Source organism: Metarhizium album (assembly GCF_000804445.1).
Source record: "Metarhizium album ARSEF 1941 chromosome Unknown scaffold_19, whole genome shotgun sequence".
NCBI classification, from domain to species: domain Eukaryota; kingdom Fungi; phylum Ascomycota; class Sordariomycetes; order Hypocreales; family Clavicipitaceae; genus Metarhizium; species Metarhizium album.
Window position 1 is genome coordinate 84,538 of NW_024467593.1, and position 23,220 is coordinate 107,757.

General features: G+C 54.2%; 8 protein-coding genes across 8 annotated transcripts; 3 read left to right on the plus strand and 5 right to left on the minus strand.

The window, feature by feature from the left end:
• Positions 1–8: 8 nt before the first annotated feature.
• MAM_06212 (Tubulin alpha chain) lies at positions 9–1,861 on the minus strand (the record flags this gene model as incomplete). Its single annotated transcript, XM_040825010.1, has 7 exons — positions 9–234; positions 295–718; positions 796–1,326; positions 1,435–1,510; positions 1,595–1,621; positions 1,689–1,729; positions 1,837–1,861. 7 exons carry the CDS (start codon positions 1,859–1,861, stop codon positions 9–11), a joined length of 1,350 nt encoding a protein of 449 aa, XP_040676916.1.
• Positions 1,862–3,181: 1,320 nt separating this feature from the next.
• MAM_06213 (GPI-Mannosyltransferase II co-activator, Pga1) lies at positions 3,182–3,950 on the plus strand (the record flags this gene model as incomplete). The annotated part of the gene is made up of 2 exons (XM_040825011.1): positions 3,182–3,502; positions 3,552–3,950. The coding sequence occupies 2 exons, from the start codon at positions 3,182–3,184 to the stop codon at positions 3,948–3,950; spliced, it is 720 nt and encodes a 239-aa protein (XP_040676917.1).
• A 444-nt stretch (positions 3,951–4,394) lies between these two features.
• Positions 4,395–5,763, minus strand: MAM_06214 (WW/Rsp5/WWP domain protein; the record flags this gene model as incomplete). The annotated part of the gene is made up of 3 exons (XM_040825012.1): positions 4,395–4,919; positions 5,039–5,344; positions 5,428–5,763. The coding sequence occupies 3 exons, from the start codon at positions 5,761–5,763 to the stop codon at positions 4,395–4,397; spliced, it is 1,167 nt and encodes a 388-aa protein (XP_040676918.1).
• A 1,105-nt stretch (positions 5,764–6,868) lies between these two features.
• MAM_06215 (RNA polymerase Rpb1 repeat domain protein) lies at positions 6,869–7,771 on the minus strand (the record flags this gene model as incomplete). The annotated part of the gene is made up of 1 exon (XM_040825013.1): positions 6,869–7,771. The coding sequence occupies one exon, from the start codon at positions 7,769–7,771 to the stop codon at positions 6,869–6,871; it is 903 nt and encodes a 300-aa protein (XP_040676919.1).
• A 2,393-nt stretch (positions 7,772–10,164) lies between these two features.
• On the minus strand, positions 10,165–12,891 carry MAM_06216 (PAB1 binding protein (Pbp1); the record flags this gene model as incomplete). Its single annotated transcript, XM_040825014.1, has 3 exons — positions 10,165–12,325; positions 12,385–12,757; positions 12,819–12,891. The coding sequence occupies 3 exons, from the start codon at positions 12,889–12,891 to the stop codon at positions 10,165–10,167; spliced, it is 2,607 nt and encodes an 868-aa protein (XP_040676920.1).
• A 1,878-nt stretch (positions 12,892–14,769) lies between these two features.
• Positions 14,770–16,357, minus strand: MAM_06217 (ubiquinol-cytochrome-c reductase complex core protein 2; the record flags this gene model as incomplete). The annotated part of the gene is made up of 4 exons (XM_040825015.1): positions 14,770–14,865; positions 14,942–15,786; positions 15,852–16,026; positions 16,100–16,357. The coding sequence occupies 4 exons, from the start codon at positions 16,355–16,357 to the stop codon at positions 14,770–14,772; spliced, it is 1,374 nt and encodes a 457-aa protein (XP_040676921.1).
• A 1,292-nt stretch (positions 16,358–17,649) lies between these two features.
• On the plus strand, positions 17,650–19,902 carry MAM_06218 (DNA-directed RNA polymerase III subunit rpc3; the record flags this gene model as incomplete). The annotated part of the gene is made up of 4 exons (XM_040825016.1): positions 17,650–17,658; positions 17,736–17,798; positions 17,881–18,585; positions 18,700–19,902. The coding sequence occupies 4 exons, from the start codon at positions 17,650–17,652 to the stop codon at positions 19,900–19,902; spliced, it is 1,980 nt and encodes a 659-aa protein (XP_040676922.1).
• A 910-nt stretch (positions 19,903–20,812) lies between these two features.
• Positions 20,813–22,201, plus strand: MAM_06219 (Mitochondrial carrier domain protein; the record flags this gene model as incomplete). The annotated part of the gene is made up of 7 exons (XM_040825017.1): positions 20,813–20,879; positions 20,982–21,019; positions 21,088–21,129; positions 21,212–21,459; positions 21,534–21,711; positions 21,782–22,036; positions 22,112–22,201. 7 exons carry the CDS (start codon positions 20,813–20,815, stop codon positions 22,199–22,201), a joined length of 918 nt encoding a protein of 305 aa, XP_040676923.1.
• Between the last annotated feature and the right edge of the window lie 1,019 nt (positions 22,202–23,220).

The following is a 23,220-nucleotide window of genomic DNA, read 5'->3' on the forward strand; positions in this document are numbered from 1 at the left end:
AACACTGTCTAGTACTCAGCCTCAAGTTCCTCCTCACCCATTGAGTCAGCCGCAACCTCCTCGTAATCACGCTCCAGGGCAGCCAAATCTTCACGGGCCTCAGAGAATTCGCCTTCCTCCATACCCTCACCGACATACCAGTGCACGAAAGCACGCTTGGAGTGCATCAAATCAAACTTCAAAGACAAAGAGCTCCAAGCTTCGGCAATGGCAGTGGTGTTGGACAACATGCAGCTATGTCATATTAGCGACACAAGTCCAGTAGGTGCATGATGGAAAGGTAAATTAACTTACACAGCGCGGTTGACCTTGGCCAAGTCACCGTTAGGAACGTTCTCAGGAGCTTGGTAGCAGATACCAAGTTTGAATCCAGTAGGGCACCAGTCCACGAACTGAATGGTGCGCTTAGTCTTGAGGGAGGCAACGGCAGCGTGGGTGTCGTTGGGGACAACGTCACCGCGGTACAGCAGGCAGGTAGCCATATACTTGCCGTGGCGGGGATCACACTTGACCATCTGATTGTTGGGTTCGAAGCAGGACATTGTGATCTCCTGCACAGAGTTGGCCTCATGGGCTGCCTTGGCAGCCGAGATGACGGGGGCATAGGCGACCAGAGGGAAGTGAATTCTGGGGTAAGGCACCAAGTTGGTCTGGAACTCATTCAGATCGACGTTGAGAGAACCATCGAAGCGAAGAGAGGCGGTGATGGAAGAAACGACTGCACGTACACACAAAGTCAAACAGAATCAGCGCTATCCCATATCCAAGGTTCATATAGCCCGTTATTCAACTTACCCTGTGCAATCAGGCGGTTCAGATTCTCGTAGTTGGGGCGCTCAAGACCGAGGTTGCGGCGGCAAATGTCGTAGATGGCCTCGTTGTCGACCATGAAAGAGCAGTCAGAGTGCTCAAGTGTGGTGTGAGTAGTGAGAATAGAATTGTATGGCTCGACAACGGACGTGGCAGTCTGGGGAGCAGGGTAAACACAGAACTCGAGCTTGCTCTTCTTGCCGTAGTCGACAGACAGGCGCTCCATCAAGAGAGCGCCGAAACCGGAACCAGTACCACCACCGAAAGAGTGAAAAACGAGGAAGCCCTGGAGGCCAACACAGTTATCGGCAACACGGCGAATCTTGTCGAGGACTCCCTCAATGAGTTCCTTGCCAACGGTGTAGTGACCACGGGCATAGTTGTTGGAAGCATCCTCCTTGCCGGTGATCATCATCTCGGGATGGAAAAGGTTGCGATAAGGACCGGTGCGGACTTCATCGACGACGTTGGGCTCGAGATCGCAGTAGATGGCGCGAGGGACATATTTTCCCTGGCCTACATCAAGCAAATGTTAGCCATTGAATGTGGCTCAGGGGCTGGCATCAAGATGGATGTGATGGCAAGGTTCTGCACAAGAAAAAAGGGGGATGGGGAGGGCCGTACCAGTCTCGGAGAAGAAAGTGCTGAAGCCTTGATCCGGGTCCTGAGCCTTGCGCTCCTCGGTGAGGTAGCCATCGGGCTGTCAGAACGGTCGTGGATGTTAGCCACGTCGTGACGGTTGTGGTTGGTGATGTGTTTGTGAACAACGGCGAGCGTTATTTACCTGGATACCGTGCTCGAGGCAGTAAAGCTAAAGCCAAATTCGAGTCAGCAAAACCATGATGGGTGAAGGCATAAAAATCAACAGACAGACATACCTCCCAGCAAGAATTGGCAATTTGGCAGCCAGCCTGGCCGACTACATTCTCACAGTCAGCATGCCCAAACAGCTCGAGCCATTGATGCGGTGAGACGACGCGTGTGGGAGGACGAAATGAGGGGCAGGGCAACAGCAAGGCTCCTTACCGTTGATGCTGATAACCTCGCGCATGGTGACGAACTACAACACAAAATCGGGTGGAAGGTATGTATGAAGGGGACGCAAGAAGGCGGCGAGAAAGGTCGAAACCGAGACGAGGCTCTTTTTTCTTCTCTGGTCCACGGGATCGGGAACGTGAGAGGTTGAGAGAAGTCTCGGTGCGTGACGGGGCGAGGAAAATAGGTGGGGGAAATTTGGGTGGCCAGGGGGAGAGGGGGCGAGGGCGATGGGTTGCTGTCCGGGGATTTGTTGATTTCCTGGTCGGGTCCCGAAGAGGTAAGCGCGTCTCTGGGGTCCCTGCCAGCCGGCCCTGACTGACGATTATTGGAAGTCGGACGAAGCACCTACAGATACAAGTACGGAGTAAGTACTCGAGTACTCCGTACCAAGGTACTTACGATGTGCTTGAGGTCCTGGGTGCTCCGTAACCTGGTGCGTGTCTCTCGCACCGCTCCAGGATGAGCTGAGCTTTGCTGTTGACCACCCAAGAGTCAAAAGTGAGTTCTACTCGAGTGCCGTCACAACAGACAAGATAAACAAAACCGCTGCCAGCGCTTCCTCCTTTGCCTCAGTCAGGCTCAGATCGACTGCGTGAGTGGCCCCAGGCCCAGAGATGCCTCTGGAGACGGCTCGTGTAGGGCCGGCAGCTGCACAACCCCATCAACAACCCTGGGGCCCTAAAGCCCCCTGTCCAGACGGCGCTTTGGCAAACTCTGTGCACTGTTTACTTCTTGTTACTCCGTATGATTGCTTCATTTGACGAGAACCCACACACGTCTGCCATTCACTGCCACGTTGCCCAAATTTGAAAGCCAAACGACGACGCCCCAATTGTTTCGACAGTACGGAGTACTTCGTATGTACGGTACAGTACGAATCGACACACCGGGTCACGGTTCGTAGTTCCTACTTTGGCCGAAGCGAGTTGGAATTAATTGCACTGCCAATTTGGATGCCGCATCGCTGCGGTGAAGGCGGCGTCATCGTCCCATCCCTCCCGCACAGGGAGCCCATTGTCGTGCCCTGTTGGGGCCCGAAAGGCAACCAAATTAAACATGCAGCCAGTTATCATGATGCCAACGCTGATCGAAAGTCATCCATCAGGGGTCTGGCGACAGAGCGAACACAGCCCACGACCTGGTCTTCTTTGCAGAGTGCACGCCGCAGAAAAACCGACCAGTTGAGCAGTCCTGCTGCCGCGCATGCAACCAAATTGGACGAGACCCGAGCAGCGAACCCTCATCCTGAAGCTTCTCGAGAAAGGGTTGACCAGTGGGGCGCTCCGCCCGCAACGTCAAACAACACAACCTCCTGCAACCCTCAACCACCATCATGGTGCCTCCCACTTCAGGCCACACGAAGACGTTGGTCCACGCAATACTCCTCCTATGCATCCTGGTTGAGTTCGTGGCCGGCAACGTCGAAAAAATCATCTTCACCGGCCCTCCCTCCTCCCCCACAGCCAGCAGCAACCCTGCACTGTCGTCGCTCAACATCAACACCCTGACGCACGATGAACTGTCCGTCCGAACAAATTTAGATCGCATCTTTGCGTCCGAGGAGACGGGCTTTCGGGGTCAGCCGTCCTGGATCCTCGTCACGAACCTGACCGAGAACCGGAGATACGAGTTTAGAGTCTGCTGGTCAGCTTTGGTAAGTCCAACCCCATTTATAGGCGCGGCTCAGTCTCATGCCCCGTCAGGAACCAAATCGCTTCGACATGGAGGCCTACACCCTAGAAACAGTTGTGAGGGATCCCAGACTCCTCCGGTCTCTGAATGCCTACGCGGCATCGAGGCCAAGTGTCCAGACCACAAAGCATTCTACCATAGGCTCAGAGAGTCGCTCGCTACTAGTCGAGATTCACTCCGCCGCCGATTACTTCACCGACAACGCGGAGCTTATGACCAGGCCTCCCCCAATCCTGGTCGATTTCATCTTGGATCCGTTCCTCTTCAACGTTCTTCCCCAGTCGCTACTGCCCACAGTAGGCTACCTCAGCCTCCTCGGCATCGTTACCTGGTTTGTAGGGCGGTGGGTAGCATCTAGCCTTCGACGTGTAGCTGATTCTGTGGAAATCTCACCCGAGAAACAAGATTGAAGAGTGCTTCACATTTTAGACACCAGGTCAGACGAGGTTTCAGCGACGATATGGCTGCCTTGATTGAGTTTGTTGTTTTTCTCCTTTCTTACATGTCTTTTTGTGTGTGAAGGAACAGTCATGAAACCGGCTGCACAATTCTAGATACAAAAAAAGAAAAAGAAAAAGAAAAATCACGGCAATGCAAAAAAAAAAAATGGGGGGTAAAAAAAAAAAGTAAAAATCCGTCGTAACTCGTTTCCCGTCTACCGATGCCGTCTTCGCCAGAACTCAAAGCGACGCTAGATCAAAAGAAGGTTGCCGGCTCCATATTGTCCGAAATTTTGGTATAATATCCTCCCGTTCCACCGACAAACTGGTGCCATGATGTCCCTCGTCCTATCCGAGCGTCTACCAATCGCAGTCTGTCAACAACTATGTCTGGGCTCCCTCAGAGTCGGCGCCTCAATAACGACCGCTCTGATGCGGCTGATGCCCCTGGTAGGGCCGGTTGCCACCGGAATAGTGCTGGTTGTAGCCGCCACCGTGGAGGGGAGGTTGACCATATCCTTGATTCTGCTGACCACCATAGCCAGGTTGCCCGCCAGAATATCCCCCTGGGCTGCCGTGCGGACCCCCATAGTTTTGGCCGTAGGGGGGCTGGTTATGCTGCTGCTGCTGGCCGTGGAGTGACGCACCTTGATAGGTGTCGTGGGGAGGCGCTTGGCTCTGGTAATTCGATTGATGGTTTGGCGAGTGGCCCTGAGGAGGAGGAGGCGGCGGAGGATACGACTGCGACCCGTGAGGTTGATGGCTCTGTGACTGCTGGCCCTGGCTGTGTTGTTGTTGTTGTTGTTGTTGACTCGGCGTCGAATATGCGTTGGACGGGGGCTTGTGAGTCGATGAGGAATGTGTGCTCCCCGGAGGATGGTAGGTAGGCGCGTCGCCACCGGCATATGTTCCAGGCCCGGTGTTGGAATATCCGTAATTCTGGTTCTATTAACCACGCCCGGCCCCGGCCCAGGCTCCATGTCAGTACATCAGCACAACAGAAGAACAAGAGCCGGCGCACGCTAGGCCATTCTCATGGACACCGAAAAAGGACTTACGCCTGAGGACTCCTTGCCGCCAAACATGTGAGCTACGCCGCCAAAGACGGCGCCGGCAAGACCACCCTGGTGGCTGGGCTTGTTGGAATTCTGCCCGCCGTGGTAGTTCTGCGGGGGCGCCGGTTTTTCTGACGGCGAGAACAAGTTTGACGCGAGCTGCCCGGCCAGCTTCCCGGCTATGCCGCTGCTTCCACTGCTGTGACCGGCGCCGCCGCCGCCGCCGAGGAACTGGCTCGCCAGCCCTCCTATGCCGCTGCCGCCCGATGATTGCTTCTTACCGCCGAGGAGAGCATTCATAGCCATAGTCTGCCGTGTTTTCACATCAAAGCGCTGTTAGCATTGCTCTGCGGCTCAGCGAGAGGGGAATGGAGAAGTGAGTGGTTACTTACACCAAGACCGCGATCGCCGGCTGGGCCGTCCACGCCTCTGGTCCCGTCCGCCATTATCGGCTCCATTGTGCCGTCGGGATGCTTGACCGTCTGCGATCCATCGGGATGAGTGATGAGCTCGGGAGGCGGAGTGCCGTAGGGATGGTCGACAGCCTGTCGAGGAGTGGTGCCGGTGTTGGCGGCCTGCGTGGGAATCTCCCATTGCGACACGCCCGTGGCGAGTTGCACGTAGTAGTACTTTTTGCTGGCGCCGTCCCATTGCGCAATCCAGCCGGGCGGGAGCTGAGGCGGGGCAAACGAGGGGCCCTCGTTGCTCGGCGAAGTCGGGCCAGCCATGGGGCCTTTGGTGATGGTCTTCTGGTTTTCTTTCGACGTTGTGAGGCGGGAGGCGGGAGGCGGGAGGATGGATGAAGTTTTGAACGATGAGGGGCGCGGGGTGAGGGGGGGAGCAATACAAGTGATTATATACGGCGGGTGAAGGGGAGACGGGTCTGAGGTGCTCGGTAGGGGAGAATGAGGAAGAATTGGAAGCGAGCGAAACAGCGCAAGCGCTTCAGCTTGGTGTTGTAGTTAGTTACGTGTCTGGCTGGACTCGGCAGAGTAAAGTTGGGAACGGGAAACGGGACTGGGGTGGGGGGAGGAGGCTATGGCGACGGCGCTCGGTAGCGACACGGGGACTTGAGCGCTTGGGCCTGGCAGGATCTATCTGGCTTCGGGCGTCTGGCGTCTGGCGTCTGGCGTCTGGCGTCTGGCGTCTGGCGTCTGCACCTGTATGGATGCTAGCCAAGTATGGATATGGATCTGGGCAACAACAATAGAAACACTAATAACATTGGCAGGAAGTGGTTGGGCTCTATTCTATTGCCGGTGGGGAGGGGGGCTTTAACAGCCAAGGCAGGCACAGGCACGTCCCTCCAGAACGGCGGGGGCTCGTCGTTGGCTTCAAACAGTCAACAGTCAGCAGTCAACATCCAACGTTCAAACTTTCGCACGTCGTCAATCGACGGCCTCCGCAGTTGGTTCCAGTGTCATCTGTCCCAGGTTCCGACATCACTCCTATGGGGCAGGCGGCGACGTTCAACGGCTGTGGCTGCAAATATCTCGGCGTGTTTCGTGTCATCTACATGACTCCGTACACGGGCGTGGAACGTCTCGAGTCTCGAAAGTGGACACAGGCTTCATTCAGGGGTGAGAAGAAGCGACACCATCTGCCGTCTCCTGACCAGGTTGACTTAATCATTAAATTCAAATCGGCTGTTCTCTGCTCTGCAAAAACTGCCTGTCTTTACATCCACGAGAAAAAGAGAAAAAAACAGCATTTATATACATTCAAGCGAGCCGACTCACGCAAAACCGCAACCCCCCTTTTACGACGCTCGAACTACGAGGCCAGATAGTTCCCGACTGACGTTTGCCGGAGTTCCATGAGAGCAGTGAATGTTTACTGACCACCACAAGTTCCGTTGCTTCCCCCGCCACCAACTGGGGCCGGTGCACTTGTAGCTGCCGGAATAGCAGCGGCTGGAGGACCACCGGCCGGAGGAGCACCGGCTGGGGGAGCACCGGCGCCTCCGGCGTTGTTGTCTTTGAGAGGAGCTGCGCCAGCACCTGAAGCAGCCGGAGCGGAAGCGGAAGCGGATCCGGATCCGGATCTCTGAGCGCCGCAGTTTCCAACGGGTGCAGCAGACTTCTGAGACTTCGAGTCGACATCGGGGCCGGGGTCAGGAAAGATCACATCCGCCGAGTCGGCGGTTTTGCAGCCATTGCCGATGTTGGCAACGAACATGGCAGGACGGCTGTTGAAGGGGACGGAAGCGCCACGAGCCTTGCGGACCTTGGGGGCACCACCTCCAATAGTCACGGCGGCGCAGTTCATGTACATCTCGCGGTTGCCTACCTGGTTGAACCAAGTCCAGGCAAAGATGGCGTTTCCGGCGGGTGTGTCGCCAGGCACGACAAAGCCGAAGCTCGACTCCCCCTGGGCAGGGCAGCTTCCAATGTACGAGTGAATGACTTTCCACGTCTTTCCGCCGTCAACTGATAGAGACGCTTGGCAACTGCCCCCGTTGTGGTAGGCGCCGCCGCCGATTGTCATCTTGTACGACTGACCTGGCGTCCAGGTCGCAACAGGCTGGCCCTCAGGAGTGCCAACGGCCTTGTGGTATCCCTTGCAGGGGAAGTTGGCGCCGTTGGCCGCGAGAGGACTGGACATATCAGTGTCCTTGGTAGTGGCGAACTTGTTGTGGCTGGATTTGAAAGGGGGAGGGTCCGACATCTGCATGTGAGCCGAACCCAAGGACGCGAATCCAAGAACGGCCCCGATGACGGCAGAAAACGTCTTCATGATGGCTCCTTGGTTAGTTCTCGGGTGTCTTTGTTTTCTCGGACAACTTGCTGGGCTGGGGTAGGGTAAAAGGAGTGTTGGGGCTTGGATTCACGAGAGACCAGCTCGCCGTGCCAAGTTGGAAAACTTATAGGCAAGAGAAGAAAAGGAAAAAGTCTGTCAAAGACCCGATGCTCCTACGTGCTCGGCGCTGTGATGTGCGGATGAATGAGAGAATCATCCCCGGAATCAGTCGGCCCTTTATATCCCGTGATGTGAGCATCTCAAAGGGACCAAGCGGCGTGAATCATCTGGTCTTGCAGAAAAAATGTGAGCCAAGAGTGAGCAAGTCGGACAGGGGGAGGGCAAACCGTTCACCGAACCGCGGCATCCAATTCAGCACCCAATACCATCAATTTCTCATACCCACGACAGACAATGAATGAGCAGTAGGTGTAGGCACGTAACGTTAGGTGACCATTGTTCTCCCACGCCGCCCAGTCGCGCAGATCCATCCAGGACAATCATGTACTTGGTTGCCCGCCCTTTCACCAAGCCGTCGACGACCTGCCGGGAATACAATCGACGCCGTTGGCGCCCAGCACGTCCAAGTGTTGCCATGTTGACATGTCGCTCCGTGCATTCTGCAAGTGGCCGGAAGAAGACACCTCTGTCAATGCTCGAGGCCCCTGGGCCCTGTCCCAAGGACTCATGGACATGAAAAGAAACAGGCCAAAGCAGGTCGACGAATGGTCCACCATGGCTTCATGTCCATTCATTCGTGGGTGAATTCGCGAGGCCTCTCACCCCCCAGGAGGCGATGCTGCGTGCCGTGATCCGACGAAGGCGCCAGACGGGTCCAAGTCTCCGTAAGAGCTAGACGACGCGTAGAGAAGGTGTTGGGCAATTCCTTGCAGCAACACCTCGGCGTCGATGCGTTTGGCCAGGCTCCAGCCATCTTTGCAGTTTAGATGTTTGCATATTGCTGGTCCACTTCCCGTCTCTACATCATGGTTCGTCGTCGACTTGTGCATGCAACAGGCCGTCTGTCGCTCCTTCCTCCACGCGTCTCCAACCACACGTCCCGCCATCCAATCATCGGCCCTGGGACGCCGACAACTCCGTCGTCTGCCGCCGGGCCATCGTCGCTACGACATTTCGAAACACGAGCGGGACTGGAAGACTGGACTGGACGTCCTTGGGCCGTCATCCCACGTCCCTTTTCCAACGCCAATGGGCCTACCTCGAGGTCAACCAACCAACCTACCTACTAACTACGTCTTTACCCTATTAGCAGTCTTCGTCCTCGGGTCCTCCCACCACGCGTTATTCTACTCCTACAATATTGGCCATACATGGCATCTGCTTCGAATCTTGCTTGTGTCTGTGCTTGCGCTTGGGAGTTTCGGAGCCTTCCAGCTTCATGCGACTTTTCTCTTTTGAGTGTACAGCTACTACTGTCTACCGGCCCCGGGTCCAGGGTCCAGTTACACGATACCAAACCCTTGCTCTGTTGCCCACGCGCCACGTCCACCATACAACTATCCTATCCTGGCTCGACCCAACTGCAGCAGAAGCTAACATCTCCATCTTCACGTCCGAAACGGTTGGCTTGTGGACGCTTGACTCCAGCTCTTCTGCATTGAGGCGTACTTCTGATACAAAAACAATAGTCGATTGAGCAGTAAGTTGTTCGTGTAATTCCCCCGCCCTGTCATCCACATCCAGATGTCCAAGACCAAGTCTCCATCGCACGACGGAGGTGCAAACAAGGGGATAAGGAGCCTTCATTGCCATTGTCTGTGATGCGAAGGGACACGCCGCCAATTGTTTATTTTTTTAAAAAAAAATAAATAATAACGGCCGCGGCGAAGCTGCCAAACCGCAGATACATCAGATAAAAGTCCACTCTACCCAAAAGTAGGCAGGGGTATTATCCGCGCCCTGCTTCGGCGTATATCAATGCTCCATATCGCAACCAAATGATACGATTCATCGGGAAAGCTTCCGTCACATACAATCCAGAGTTGAGATAAAAAGATGAAAATAGTCCCGCCTGGATTGTGATAAACATTCCCTAATCTGTTTGTGTTGCTGTTGCATGTAGCCGGTGCAACATTTAACGAATTCTGTTGTATCATGTCGCAAGTTGTCAGATGTATCAGCGGATATTCTCGTAACCCATGGAATTATCCTATAAGCCCAGACTATAACTTGTGATAACTCTTAAGCTAGTCGGCTCATGCCTGTCGGCGATCTCGGCTGACGATTCCTCTCCCTCATCACTGAAAACGTGATAGTAGAAACCATACTACACAAAGCCGTGGTAACCTCTGACTAGGAAGGGATGGGCTTGTAGCGCCACGACACGCCACGCATTTAAACATTCAAAATGGGACATGTGAAAGGTGCCGTCACTGACTTGGTCCGCTGGGTTGGCCTGGACCGTATGCAGGCTGGTTGTACTGCACACCGGGGCTCATGCCGTACACTGGCTGGCCCTGTTGGGAGCCTTGATGCATCATGACAGGTGCAGTCGGGCGTCCTGGGCTGGGATAGCCATTACCGCCCGGACCTGGCTGCGGCGGCCCGGCGGGTGGCATGTAATGTGGATGACCACCATGATACATCATTTGAGGAGCAGCAACCATTCCTTGGTGATGAATGAACTGTGGTTGCATCATCATCGGGCCCGCCATTTGACTTTGCTGCGGTGGCACATAATGAGGATTGTTGGAAAAGCTGCGGTATTGCCCCATTTGTGGGTTGCTTGGCGCCATGAAAACCGGCTGCTGATATGGGACCTGGCCAGGATACGCGACTGGAAGCTGCCCCATGCGAGGAGAGGCAAACGACTGAGCTGAGTTGGACGGCATCATCCGGTGATCGTCAGTACCGTACGGCGGGATGGGCACTGGGCCATGTTGTGGCGCGTGCATTTGCATGGGTGCCATATGTGGTGACTGTCGAGATCCCAAGCCATGGGCACCATGCTGAAGGTGGAAAGGAAGTTGATGCTGGTGTGGCATCTGTGGGACGACATGTGTAGGATTTGGTGTTGCTGCCGAGGGACCGTTAAAGGGCTGTCGGTCGAAGTGTTCCGCATATGTGAGATGCATGGTGGATTCGGGCTTTTCGTCGTCCTTCAACTGTCGCCAAGTCGGCAGAGTGTCGAATGATGGCCGTAGTCCGCCATTGTCATCCCAGTTGCGACCTGCTGGAGGTGTCACAGATTTGATGTGCGACAAAATGAGGCACTTCTTGACATCCACCTTCTTCGTTTTGCGGCGGATGACGGATGTCTGTGGTGCTGCAGAAATGGGGCTTTCTGCAACATGGTTGACTGAGGTCCGTGGACTCGAGCCCGCACTGGCATGGCTGTTAGGGTTGAAAGCAGCAGCAAATGGGCTAGGCCTGAATTCATGACTATTGGGATTCAACTTGGCACCCATCTGACCAGGGGCCCCGCTAAGTCGTCTGTTAAAGCCAGAATCGACATTGCCAGATGGGCCAGTAGGTGGCGCACGCATCTCATGACCGAGGCCATGTTGCGGAGGAGCAGGTGGCTGCGAGTATCTTTGCTGCTCGACATTGCGAAGCCTTTGAGCGAGGTTTCCGGTCTGCTGCTGGGGGGGGCCGTGCTGCGGACCACGGTTATTCCGGTAGGGTTGTTGTACATGATACGGCTGCTGCGGAAATTGCTGGCGAGGCCCTGTATGTCTGGTACCGTTGCCAACAGGTCCAGATGCCTGCGGCACCACAGCACTTCGCGACGAACGACCATCACTTGTATTAGCAGAAGTGCCAGCGTCGGGAGTCTTGGCTGTTCCAGAGTCCTTGGTGGACTGGCCCTTGTCCTTGGAACCAGAGTCTGCCTTGGTTTTAGCCATCTCCTCAGCATTTCTCATGGCCTTCGCCTGGATTTCCTTTTGTTTTGCAGGGTCCTTTGCAATAATCGAAACGAGGTCTGTGGGGACCGGTGTTGACAGCTTGAAACTACTGGCGAATTTCTTCAGTTCGGTCAACTTGACTTCCTTGTCAGCGCGAGCCTTGTTAGTCCGAGCTTTCTCTGCGTTGATGCGTTGTTGAGTCGCAAAGCTCTTGAACTCTTTCAGGACGTCACGCTCGACGGTAGATGTGGCGCTTGGGGTCGTTTCCTTTGGTTGGGAAGACGCGTTCCGGGAGGACGAGGTAGAAGACGGACCGGGAGTTGCCGCCTTCTCGGAAGGTTTGGATTCAGGTGTCTTAGAATCCGCGGAAATGTTTATGACGGGAGAGGCCTTGGACTCGGCAGGCCCTTCTTCTGCAAGTTTGGGCGTAGACGTCTTTGCAGGTTCAACTTTCACAGTAACGCCGTTCTTTGCACCGTCGGGGGCTTGTGATCGTATTTGCTCCGTCGAAACAGGGTGTCTCTTGACAGGAGCCCTTAGTTGTGATGAAATAATAGCCGGGTCAACAGGTGCGCCTTTCACGGTTGACTGAGATGTAGGTGCTCGTTTCGCGGGAGGCGTGTACCTATTTTCCCGGCCACCTCCAGATAGGGCAGGAAAGTCCTGACGGCGAACGCCACTGTACCTTTAGTCGCGGTAGTTAGCAGACGGTCTTTTTCATGGTGTGGCAGAGCTAAAACCTACTTCTCTTCTTCGTTTTCCTCTCCAGCACCGGCACCACCGACATAGTCCATGATGCGTTCCTCAGCAACATGGGCAGTTGTTGGAACGCTACGCTCGATTTCTTTGGCCTTCTTGTCGGCAGCAGCGACCCTCTCACGAAATTGAGGGTGGCTCTTGTTGATAGTCGTAGTATACATGCTCTCGTCGTAGTCAGTTTGCAAACCAAACAATTTCTCATTTGCCGCAAACTGGTCCCAGGATCCCCCACTGGCTGTGGCTTCTAGACTGCCATCGACACCATCAGCCGCATCAGGAACCCATGGCTGCAGTGTGCGCTCGTTTCCAAAGCGACTATTGGAGATAGCTGTGTCTGTGCGAAAATTTGAACGATTCCCTGCTCATTCACACATTAGTCAGTGCCTCGTTTTCGGCGAGATATGGTACACGCAACATACCATTTTGCGCGCGGCCATCGGCCCTGATGGCACCACCACCACTCGACGTGCCCTCTTTCTTGGGGACAGGCATTTCTAAAAAGCAGAATGAAACGCTCCAATCGCTAATACAACTTCAGGGCTGTCCAATGAAGGTTATCTCGATGCAGCATCCGACAAATTTCTGCAGCTCGTCCCTGGAAGGACAGTGCTCTTGCGCCGCTCGTTTTTGGCAGTATGGCTTGGAGGGCTATTGAACGAACGCTCTGCTGGAACAAAACAAAAAATTAGTTGTCGGGACGCAGAAGTAATGACGACAGCAATACGGCGGATTAGTCCAGTGATATAAGAAAGGAGGGCTCGAAGAACCGTCGGGATCCTATTTCCATCGCACCTCGCGAGTCGAACTTTATGATGTGTAGGCGTTGCCAAGCAGCGGCATCCATGCAAAACAGGGGCCGAAAAGGAGAGCCAATGGGCTTGAAATCAATCTGCACGAACCTTGAGATGGTGATGAGCAGCCTCTGTGTCACGCGAACTCGGAGTCCAGGATGAGACTTTGGCTAGGCTCTCGAGAACCAGGAACGACTATGGCGAAAAACCGGTTCGCTGGCGACAACTGTCTCCGCTTCTATGATCGCAAAAAAATTAGCAAAGAGCGGTTCAAAGACGCCCCGACTGATTTGCTGTTGTTTGAGAGACTCGAAGGCCCTGTCGTGGCTCGAGTAGAGAAAGCGAACGAACAAGGTTGGCCAAACAGTAGGCGCAATGCCAGCAACTCTTTGGGGGGGAAAGGAGCGGCAGAAAGAGGAGGTCGTGTCACCCGTGTGGCTTACCTAAAGGGAAAGCGAAAGGCAGGAGGGAAGCACGAAAGGTAAGGTCTCCGGCGTGCCGTCCAGCTCGACGGTGCTATGAGTGCCGCACAATGGGCAAGGAGAACATGGAGAGATGGAAAATTGAGGCCGGGAAAGGGAGAAGTTGGCTGGCCTGTGGAGGTTGGTGATGGAGGCTTTGTTTTCCCCTACCCTACCCTGCCTGTCACACTTGCCAAAACTTACAATGAGGCGTTGGTGGGCCGCAAGCCCGATGCTTGCTCGAGAAAGTACCCAAGGTTTGAGGTAGCCAGAGTCGGGACGCGCGCGAGCGGGTAGAGGCAGGAGGTGCTCCGTTAGACTGGCGCCCAGGCCCAAGCTACTTAACTTAAGTAAGTACTTACTTAAGGTTCGGTAAAAAAGGGACTTGGGTAGTACTTGGTATTTAAGCAATTTACTGGAGGAGCCAGGAGTACAGCGGCACAGCCTGCCGGGCATGAGACACAGTGTCTTGTGCCACCAACACGACAGCTACACTGTACGAGCAACGAGTCAAAAAGTGTCAGTGTTGGTTCACTGCTGGCTGCAGCAGGGTGGACATTGGCCTCGCAAAGTGACTCGTGGTCGCGACATTGAAGCCTCGTGCACGAGAAACAACTGCCAACAGGGCCCTCTCTGCCTTTGAAGAGAGACTCGGACCACACCGTACTGCACAAAGGGGATCCGGTGCTACACCACTCTCCGGTGGCGTACGTGCCTTTACCTCTCGCCCCTGCCGAGTACCTGGACACTCGAAGACCTGAGCTGCGATTGTGGGAATCCTGTCTGGTCACAGTGTCTTCAGATTACACAGCACTGAGAGCGAAATCGTCCTCGGCATGCAAATACGTGGCGAGAAAAGACAATGTGCTTGTTCTTGTGGACGGCTACCCCCGGCTCGGAACTCGCTGGCATACATGCAAGTGCACTCATTCTGCCATGTACCTCTCAAGCGTAAACATTCAACAAGTACTATGACACCGGACACACTTGGTTGGAACGCAATGTAAATGGAGGAGTCTCTACTACAGATATTCACAAACATGGCAGCCCTGGCCCACCCATTCTAACCGACTTTGAATCTGTTGGTACAAGCTTTTTCCGCCATTACAATACTCCTATCATACCCGGAGGCCAATCTCTTCTGCATACGGCAGCACAAACAAGTCGCCAACAGTGGAAACAGTAGCCTTGCCGTTTAGAAGAGACTTGGCAGCCTGCGACAACATATACGTCAGCTTTTTTTCCCTGGCCACGAAATATATCGCAATTCAAGAGCAAGTTATAGCTTACCATCTTCAGTTTGTCAGCAGTAACGCTCTCAATTCCCTTGGCGAGAGCGGCGACGTCGGAAGCCTTGCCGCCGTGGACAAGGCCGGACCCGGCGTGCAAAAGGCTAGGCGAGCGCAGCTGGGCTTTCTCCAAAGCGTCGAACTTGGCGTTGGAAACAGCCTTGGTGACGTCGTCCTTGCTGACAGAGCCGTCGGCAATGCTTCTCAAAGCCTTGGTCGTCTCCTCGGCACCTTTACGCACAGAGGCAGCCGTGCCGGTCAGCTGGACGGTCAAGAGACCAGCATCGGAGTAAACCAGGCTAGAAGCAGAGGCGGAAAGACCGGATGTTCCAGTGATGGCCTTGGAGAGCAGACTGAAGCCGGGGGACCACTTAATTGTGGGTTGAGCACCAAGCAGAGCAGCCAAGACGGCAATCTCGGGCTTGGAGCCAGAGGCATCGGATCCAGGGAAAGCGATCACCATGGCATTGCCACCAGGGTGAGTCGTTCGCTGTTCACCTCCGTGGTACTTTGAGGTCTCAGTCTTGAGGGTCTGGCCGTTCAGAGATTTGGCAGGCACGTCCTTGAAGAATTGACCAACCCAGTTGGTCAGATTATCAGTGGTGGCACCATCGGCGACAATGGCAATGTTCGGTTTAGAGTAGACAACATCAGCGTAGCTGGCAATGTACTCCTCGTTGAGATACTTGTGTAGGGGTGAAGAGGACGAGGGATAGACGGAGGCACCTAGGCCGTTATGGAATGCAACCGCATGAGCGTTGTCCAAGGCAAGGGCAGCAACGTTGGCATTCAGGGCGGCCTGCTTGAGATGGAGAACTCGCTCGACATCTTCGTGAAACTCGTGAGCTATGGTTTAAATTAGCCTGCGTCCCTCTCCATCAACTATGAATTCGCGACGACCAATGTCTCACTGGTGTACTTGGTCATGGAGACCACTTCGGCGAGGAGTTCGGCAAAATAAGGCAGATCCTCGCGCAGAAAGCTGGCCTCAAGTACGAGAACCTCTCTAGTATGAGAGGCGTTCAGTTGACCACCAAGAAGTTCGGATTCACGAGTGATGCGGAGCGCGGATCGTCGTTGGGTGTTCTGAAAGCACAAGCAAATTAGCCTAGGTGTAGCCTTTGAGTGTGGGAATCAAGGTGTTGCGGGAAAGACTCACCTTGAAGGCGAACTCCTCGAGACCGACGGTCAAGCCAGGTAGTGGCTGATACCGAGTCCCAGCCTTGGCAACAATGGCAAGCTTGGTAGTCGGCCCAGGAGTATCCCTCGAAGCAATCTTCAACCCGGACACATCCGTCGTCTCAAAGGCTCCATTCGAGGCAGCAGCAGCGAATCCACGGCGCTGAAAGGGCTGGACGCTGCAGGACCGACGGACGGCCTGCTGCGCACTTTTGGCGAGAGATGATCTCGAGATCATTGTCGAGGTTGAGGGCGTAGGCAATTGGATATCCTTCGGCCGTCGCGGTGAAGCAATTGGTTCCCAAAGAGGTGCCTCGTTGGTTCAACAGACCAGCTCCCGTCTAATTTTCGGCCTCGGGGCGGAACTGGGATCACGTGATTGGATGATGAACTCTGAGCCTATCACTGGTTGGCGGGTACTCCGTACACCTTGAATCGAAGCCATAGCCATATCACGCATGTTCCAGCGTTAGGAGAGTGGAGAGTACTACGGTAAAACACTTCAAAGCATCGTCCGTATTGATTCGATTTTGTAGACTTGAAGGGAGCGGCTTTCGGGACTGAGAAATCCAACCCTTTCAGGTACTCGGATGGATGGATGTACGCTGGACAATCCATTACCCACGATTACAGCTTGGTCCACCTGTGGTGTGGTGGTGCTCTCGATTTTCAATTCACTCTTCACAGTCTTGGTTTCTAGTCACCTCAACGTTACTTACTGCGTCGTCAGGCATCGATGTACAACAGAGTATCTCGATATCCCTTTTTAAAAATTTCGCGGGATGCATGTTTAACCTGCTGCTTACACCGTTAAGCTTGGTACAATGTCTTTTCTTTTAGCGGAGGATGGGATGAAGTCGGCGTCGCGGCAGAGACTACACTGTAAGAACCCGCGTCTTACTAATTTGCCTGCCAGAAAGTTAGCACAGTCGTGGAGTACTGATGAATGGTACCTATGCGTTTCTGAGGACAGCGGAGCCATCGCCAGGTAGGTAAAAAAGGGTTGTCAGCGGGGGAAATCGTCACCTACTGGCAGAAAATTAGTTATGATGTGCTCTTTTGTCGTACGCGAAGAAGTTGAAGGGAAAAGTAGAATACCCCTCAGCGCGGTGAGGAGCCTGGGTGTATTGCTGAGAGGTACCTACAGAACTTGATAGATACTAAGTACCTAAGTAACGCGGTCGAGGTGGAGGCGGACGGCGGGGAGTGGAGCGTACTTAAGGTACCTAGGTAGGTTCCGAGCAACCGGGCGAGCTTGTCAACGGACGCCGCAACACGCGAACAACTTGTCAGTGGCTCCATTCCCCGAAAATTGGCGAAATCCGCCCTCGAGCAGTTGCCTTGTTCTTGCAAAACCTTGCGCACCACCAACTTTGGAACGTTGCCATTCCCCATATTGTATCACGAGCGCAATCCAACGCAACCGACCCTGGTTGTCAAAAATTCCCACCACAAATTGCCGTTCAATGCCGTCCAGGTAGTCACAGTGGTAGCTCTAGAGATTGTGAGAGCATCTCTAGGAGCAAAGCAATGCTCGTCGTGAGTTTTCACCGCGTCTCAGCCGGCCAACTTCAAATGGGCTGCTACTGAACCATTGCTGACATGTTAGCAAATAGACCAAACACGCTGCAGAGCTCTGCGCTCTCCTCGTCAACGATCTCTTTGGCGAACTCCCATCAGTACGTTCCTCCTCAGCCCATTCCAGGTTTTCCCCCAGTCTTGGTGCTTGTCGCGAGGCTGACCCTTCACCTGTCTTAACAGCGCATTTTGGTTGCGCTCCTCACCAAGGGTCGATGCACACTCGCACAACTGGTTCAACATGTATCACTTGGACCGCGGCATCTCCGGAACGGCCTTGGTGTTTTGATCCAACAAAATCTCCTCTACCACTATACTGACCCGGATACGAGGGGAACCAGTTATGAAGCCAACTCGAATGCCTGCTACAACCTCGTGCGATCTGGCAAAATTCTCGAAGTCGTCAATGGTCAATATGGCAGAGCTGAGAGAGACCTGGTTCAGACACTGATGCAACTGGGTTACGCTAGAGTAGCCGACCTTGCACATGCGTTTACGTCTCGAGCTCACAAGACCAATGGGCATACGAACGGATCACACGAATCATCGTCTGGTTTAATCGAATCTAGAGATCATTTAAACTCGGCCCTGTCACGATTGATACAGGCAGAAATCTTGGAAACCGTTCGCCCCGATTCCTTTCGCAACCCGGCCGAGGTATACCGGGAAATTGAGGCCGATGTTACAAAGACAGCGCCTGGGGAAAAGGCTAGCAAGAACAAGATTGAACAGCACATGCAGATTGTGGACCGCTTCAAGACATTCCGTGATCAAAGCAAGGCCCTCAAAAGACAGCTAGATCAAACTGCCGGACCTTCTTCAAAGAGAAGAAGGCTTCAAAATGGCTCAATTCATGGGGATCCCTTTAGTAACGATGTTGGTTTGAATGTGCGTTTCATTCGACGATGACGAGCTATGCCCCCCCCCTTCCTTTTTCTCTTTTTTTTCTTCCTCAACAACTTGATTGCATATCAAGAGAGTCGCTAACGCTACATCTACCAGCCCAACGTTGTGGTTCGTGTCAACCACGAAAAGTGTCTGGTTGAGCTTCGCAATCAAAGACTAGCCGATTTCGCAGCAGATGTTCTTGGCGAGACCACAGGCCACGTGTACCGCTCTTTGCTCGACTTACTCACTGCAAAGGTCTCCAGATGTCGAGCAGACCCTTTGGTTGGTGAAGAGAACAAAGGCCCGCAGCCCAGCGTCACTACACTGCAAGTATTCGAAAACTTGAGCGACGAGTTGAGGGTTCTTGGTGGTATCGGCAAGACCCCAAAAGACAAAATAGACTTTGACAGTGCCGAGAAGATCAGACCGGGACCCTATGCGTATGACAGCGATTCGGATGAGGAAGAAGAGCAGCTAGAGGTTGAGGCTGCGCCTGCGCCTGTCCCTCGTGGGCGGTTGGCCAGAGCAGCTGCAGCAGCGGCGGCGGCGGCGGCGGCAGCGTCAATCAAGGAGATCGAGGACGAGGGATCCGAGGACGACATTGACGTCGAGGGCAACCACACACAAGCCAATGGCGAGAGGTCAACAAGGGTCAAATTCGAGGACGGGACTACAGCGAAAGACAGCCGTCTGGACCAGATGCGCCAACATCTTCTGGTGCTGGCCGAGAGCAAGCATCGGTTTGTGCGACATTGCGGAACTCAGGGCCGCGGCCAGTGGACAGTGGACTTTGACATGTTGATGGACCGGCTCCGTGAGACGGAGCTCGATGCGTACATTGAGCAGTCGTTTGGGCGTCACGGCCTTCGCTTGACACGAATTCTGCGGGAGAAGGGGAAACTGGACGAGAAGATGCTCCCGTCAGCTGCGCTCATGAAGAAAGGAGACGTGCAAGGGAAAATGCTCGCGATGCAAATGGCGGGGTTGGTGGATGTCCAGGAGGTGCCTAGGGACAACAGCAGACTGGCGAACCGAACGCTGTTTTTCTGGTTTTTCGACGGCGAAAGAGTTCAGTCGCAACTGCTGGATGACGTCTACAAAGCCATGTTGCGATGCCTGCAAACGTTGGACGTGGAGCGGCATAGAGAGCGCAACATTCTCGCGTTTGTGGAACGAAAGGACGTGAAGGGCAAGGAGGAGGAGGTAATGACGGCAGAGCATTACAACAACTACAACCGACATCTGGAAGGGCAGCAAAAACTACTCGGCCAGGTGTTGCGGCTAGACGACATGGTGGCAGTTTTTAGGGATTACTAGGAATTGCGGCAGGTCGTTCAAATGTCAACCACGGCATGTAGACAGATGGTTGCAGGCACGTACACTGGTAGTTGAGAACTTTTGCGTGGCTACGGCTGCGCCTTTTGTTCCATCAATTGCCAATACAGCAGCGTTTGTGTGCAGACGAATACATACATGGCGTCGTTTGACGATGCATCTTTTGGTATAGTAGGTTGCCAGATGTTAACATGACGCGCCATGGCTCCCGTCATGGTTTCGAGCCCGAAGGCCTTCAACACCTTGCTTTGGTATTGCTGAGCTCGCCTGGGGAAAATGAAATCGAGAAATGGCGGCAAGGTATCAAATACTCCTTTGAAACTTGAGTGTCTGAGGACAATAGCCCGCGTCTTTCCATACACTCCCCTGTGCTTGGAGGTGGCGGAAGCGTAATAATTGAAGCAGCGGACTTGGTGATGATAAATCTGGATGTCGATGTCGAGCTGCTACATCGATTTACGTTGTGGTACCTTAGGCAAGCGCGTTCCAGAGGCCTCTGGAGTGGACTCACGCATGTGGTTGGTGCAGCCGTTGACCAATGCTAACAAGCAGCAGGCGGCGCATCCAGTTTCAGATTTTGGCGGCTCAAGGGGTCCGCGGCCCCCCAAAGTTTCCTACCCCGACCATCCGCCATCGCCTGCTCCCGAGATCGGGAACCACACGCCAGGCACGCACGCCATTCAAACGGGGAAAAAAAAAAAAAAAAAAAAAAAAAAAAAAAAAAAATCCCCTACCCGTCATCAGCCCAGCTTCCCCAGAATTGGTGAGCCGTCACAACCCCCCCTTTGCCTTTTTGCCTCTTCCATTGCTTTGACTCGATCGTGTCGAGCTCAACCATCAAATCGACCAGTGGGAGACGCTTCGCATTCCCGTCGCCTGGAATCCCCTCGCAATGTCCCCCCCGACTGGAAATGCAGGCCGAGAGAAGGAGTCCAACTTGGCCAGACTCCTCGGCTCAGGTACACCATTCGTCCCATTGCAAGCTCCAAAGTCCTCACCGCACCCAAGTGCCCGAGGCTTCTGAGCTTCTTCGTGCTCTGATGCTTACCGACTGCTCGTAGGCTCCGCTGGTATCGCCGAGCTGGCAATTTTCCACCCAGTACGACAATCCCCGACTGCTTGTAAGCAAGTCTTTACTCTCAAGGCCCACTGACTTGATTTTTGCAGGTCGACACCATTGCCAAACGATTGATGAGCAACCAAACCCGAGTAAGGAGAATTCTGACAGAAGTTGCAGCGCGCAAGAACCCTGCCGAGGACGAGCTGACATGCCATCTCCCACAACCCCCAGGTTGCCAGTACGAGCCAGTTGAACCAGGTTATTTTCAAGGACAAGGCTGGCGCTCCTTTCGGTCGAAAGTTCATATCGCTGTTCCCAGGTCTCGGTTACGCAGCCGGTTACAAGGTCCTGCAAAGAATCTACAAGTATGGCGGTCAGCCTGTTGCGCGCGACTATTTGGCCAAGAACTACGGCAAGGAGTTTGAGTCGGCTTTTGGCAAGAAGACCGGCAAGGCCATGATGCACTCCGCTGCTGGCAGGTGAGCGGACCTTGCCGCCCCTGATTCCCAGGTTGCTCGCATCAGGTAGTCACTGACCACACTGTGTGCTGCAGTCTTATTGGTATCGGCGAAATCGTCCTGCTGCCTCTGGACGTCCTCAAGATCAAGCGCCAGACGAACCCCGAGGCTTTCAAGGGCCGCGGCGTCCTGAGGATCGTCGCCGATGAAGGATTTGGACTATACCGTGGTTGGGGATGGACGGCGGCCCGCAACGCTCCCGGTTCATTCGCGGTACGTCAAGTCTTGCGTGAGCTTGATCCGCGCGACCCGGCTTCTTGGACTGATCATGTGCGCATTGCAGCTTTTTGGCGGTTCTGCCTTCGCCAAGGAATACATGTTCCAGCTCCAAGACTACAACAAGGCCACGTGGTTCCAGAACTTTGTTGCCTCCATTGCCGGAGCCTCGGCGTCGCTCCTTGTCTCTGCTCCCCTCGACGTGATCAAGACCCGAATCCAGAACCGCAACTTTGACAATCCCGAAAGCGGATTCCGCATCTTGTCCAACATGGCTCGTAAAGAGGGCTTCTCAAGCTTCTTCAAGGGCCTGGTACCCAAGGTAAACGGCCCCTTCATCCCCTACGTCGTCTCGGCTCTGCATCAGACTCTCAATCGTTGCTGACGTAAATCCCAGCTGCTCATGACCGGTCCCAAGCTCGTCTTCTCTTTCTGGCTTGCCCAGACACTTATACCCGCCTTTGATGCCGCCTTCTCCAAGCAGTAACGGGCCGCATGTTAGCCTCAAATCTTTTACCATCTGGGAAAATATTTAGTGATGGGGAATCGATTTTTTCTCATGTCTGTATAAATATACCTTTGGGCGGAGGAGGGCTGGAGCATTATGACCTTGTAAGCTATTTGGTGACTTGAGACTACTGCTCTTGGCTATTTGGGAAATAGATGGAGCGAGGGTCGGGCAAGTCGGAACTCCGCATGTGGATAGATAGACACTCAGCTCCAGAATTACGACACACCGAGACTGTTGAGACTACCGAGGCTATCGCACGTGCGCGGGAGACGCTTTCAACGTGCGAGCCTGCCGTGGACTTGAAGCATCTGGAGGGCTATGTATTCGGCATCAGCATTGTTTACACTTGCCAACCAAGAGGAGACGATTCTTGATCGCATGCGCGTCTCATGCGCAGGAGGCGAGGACAAGAGTCTGCACAACCGTCCCTCGTAAAAAGAATGACACGGCGCCCACGTTACACAGCCCACGTCATTACGGCACTAAAGATGCCCAAAGAGCGAGCGGGAGCCCCTGGGACTACCAGTACAAGGACGGGAGCACAATGGGCGGCATCGAGCCCATGCGCCGCTGCATACGTGTCTATGCATCACGATTCCGGCATCGATGTCGATGAGCTCCAGCCGCCATCGTCCGTCGTCCACGTCATGCATGGATGCGAAATTCGCAGCGAATCGGCGGACATTTTTATCGGGTAAAAAAAAGAAAACGAAAAAAAAAAAAATAGACAAAGTTCCAAAATGTCGCCTCCCCCGCCCGTTGCCCCTGGCGACAGCCAGAGCCCCATGTCAAAACACGACTCCCGCCCCGGAGCCCAATGACCGGGGTTGGCCTGCAGCCTGCTGGGGCCGTCAACAATTTTCACGGCCCTTGAAAGCTATCGATTCGCCGCTCCTTGCTGCCCGGACTGCCCGAATCCCAAGTACCAAATCGGCCAGACGTCCATCCTCTGGTTGTCGATTCCCGAACCAAAGACAGGATTATGAAGAGGCGAC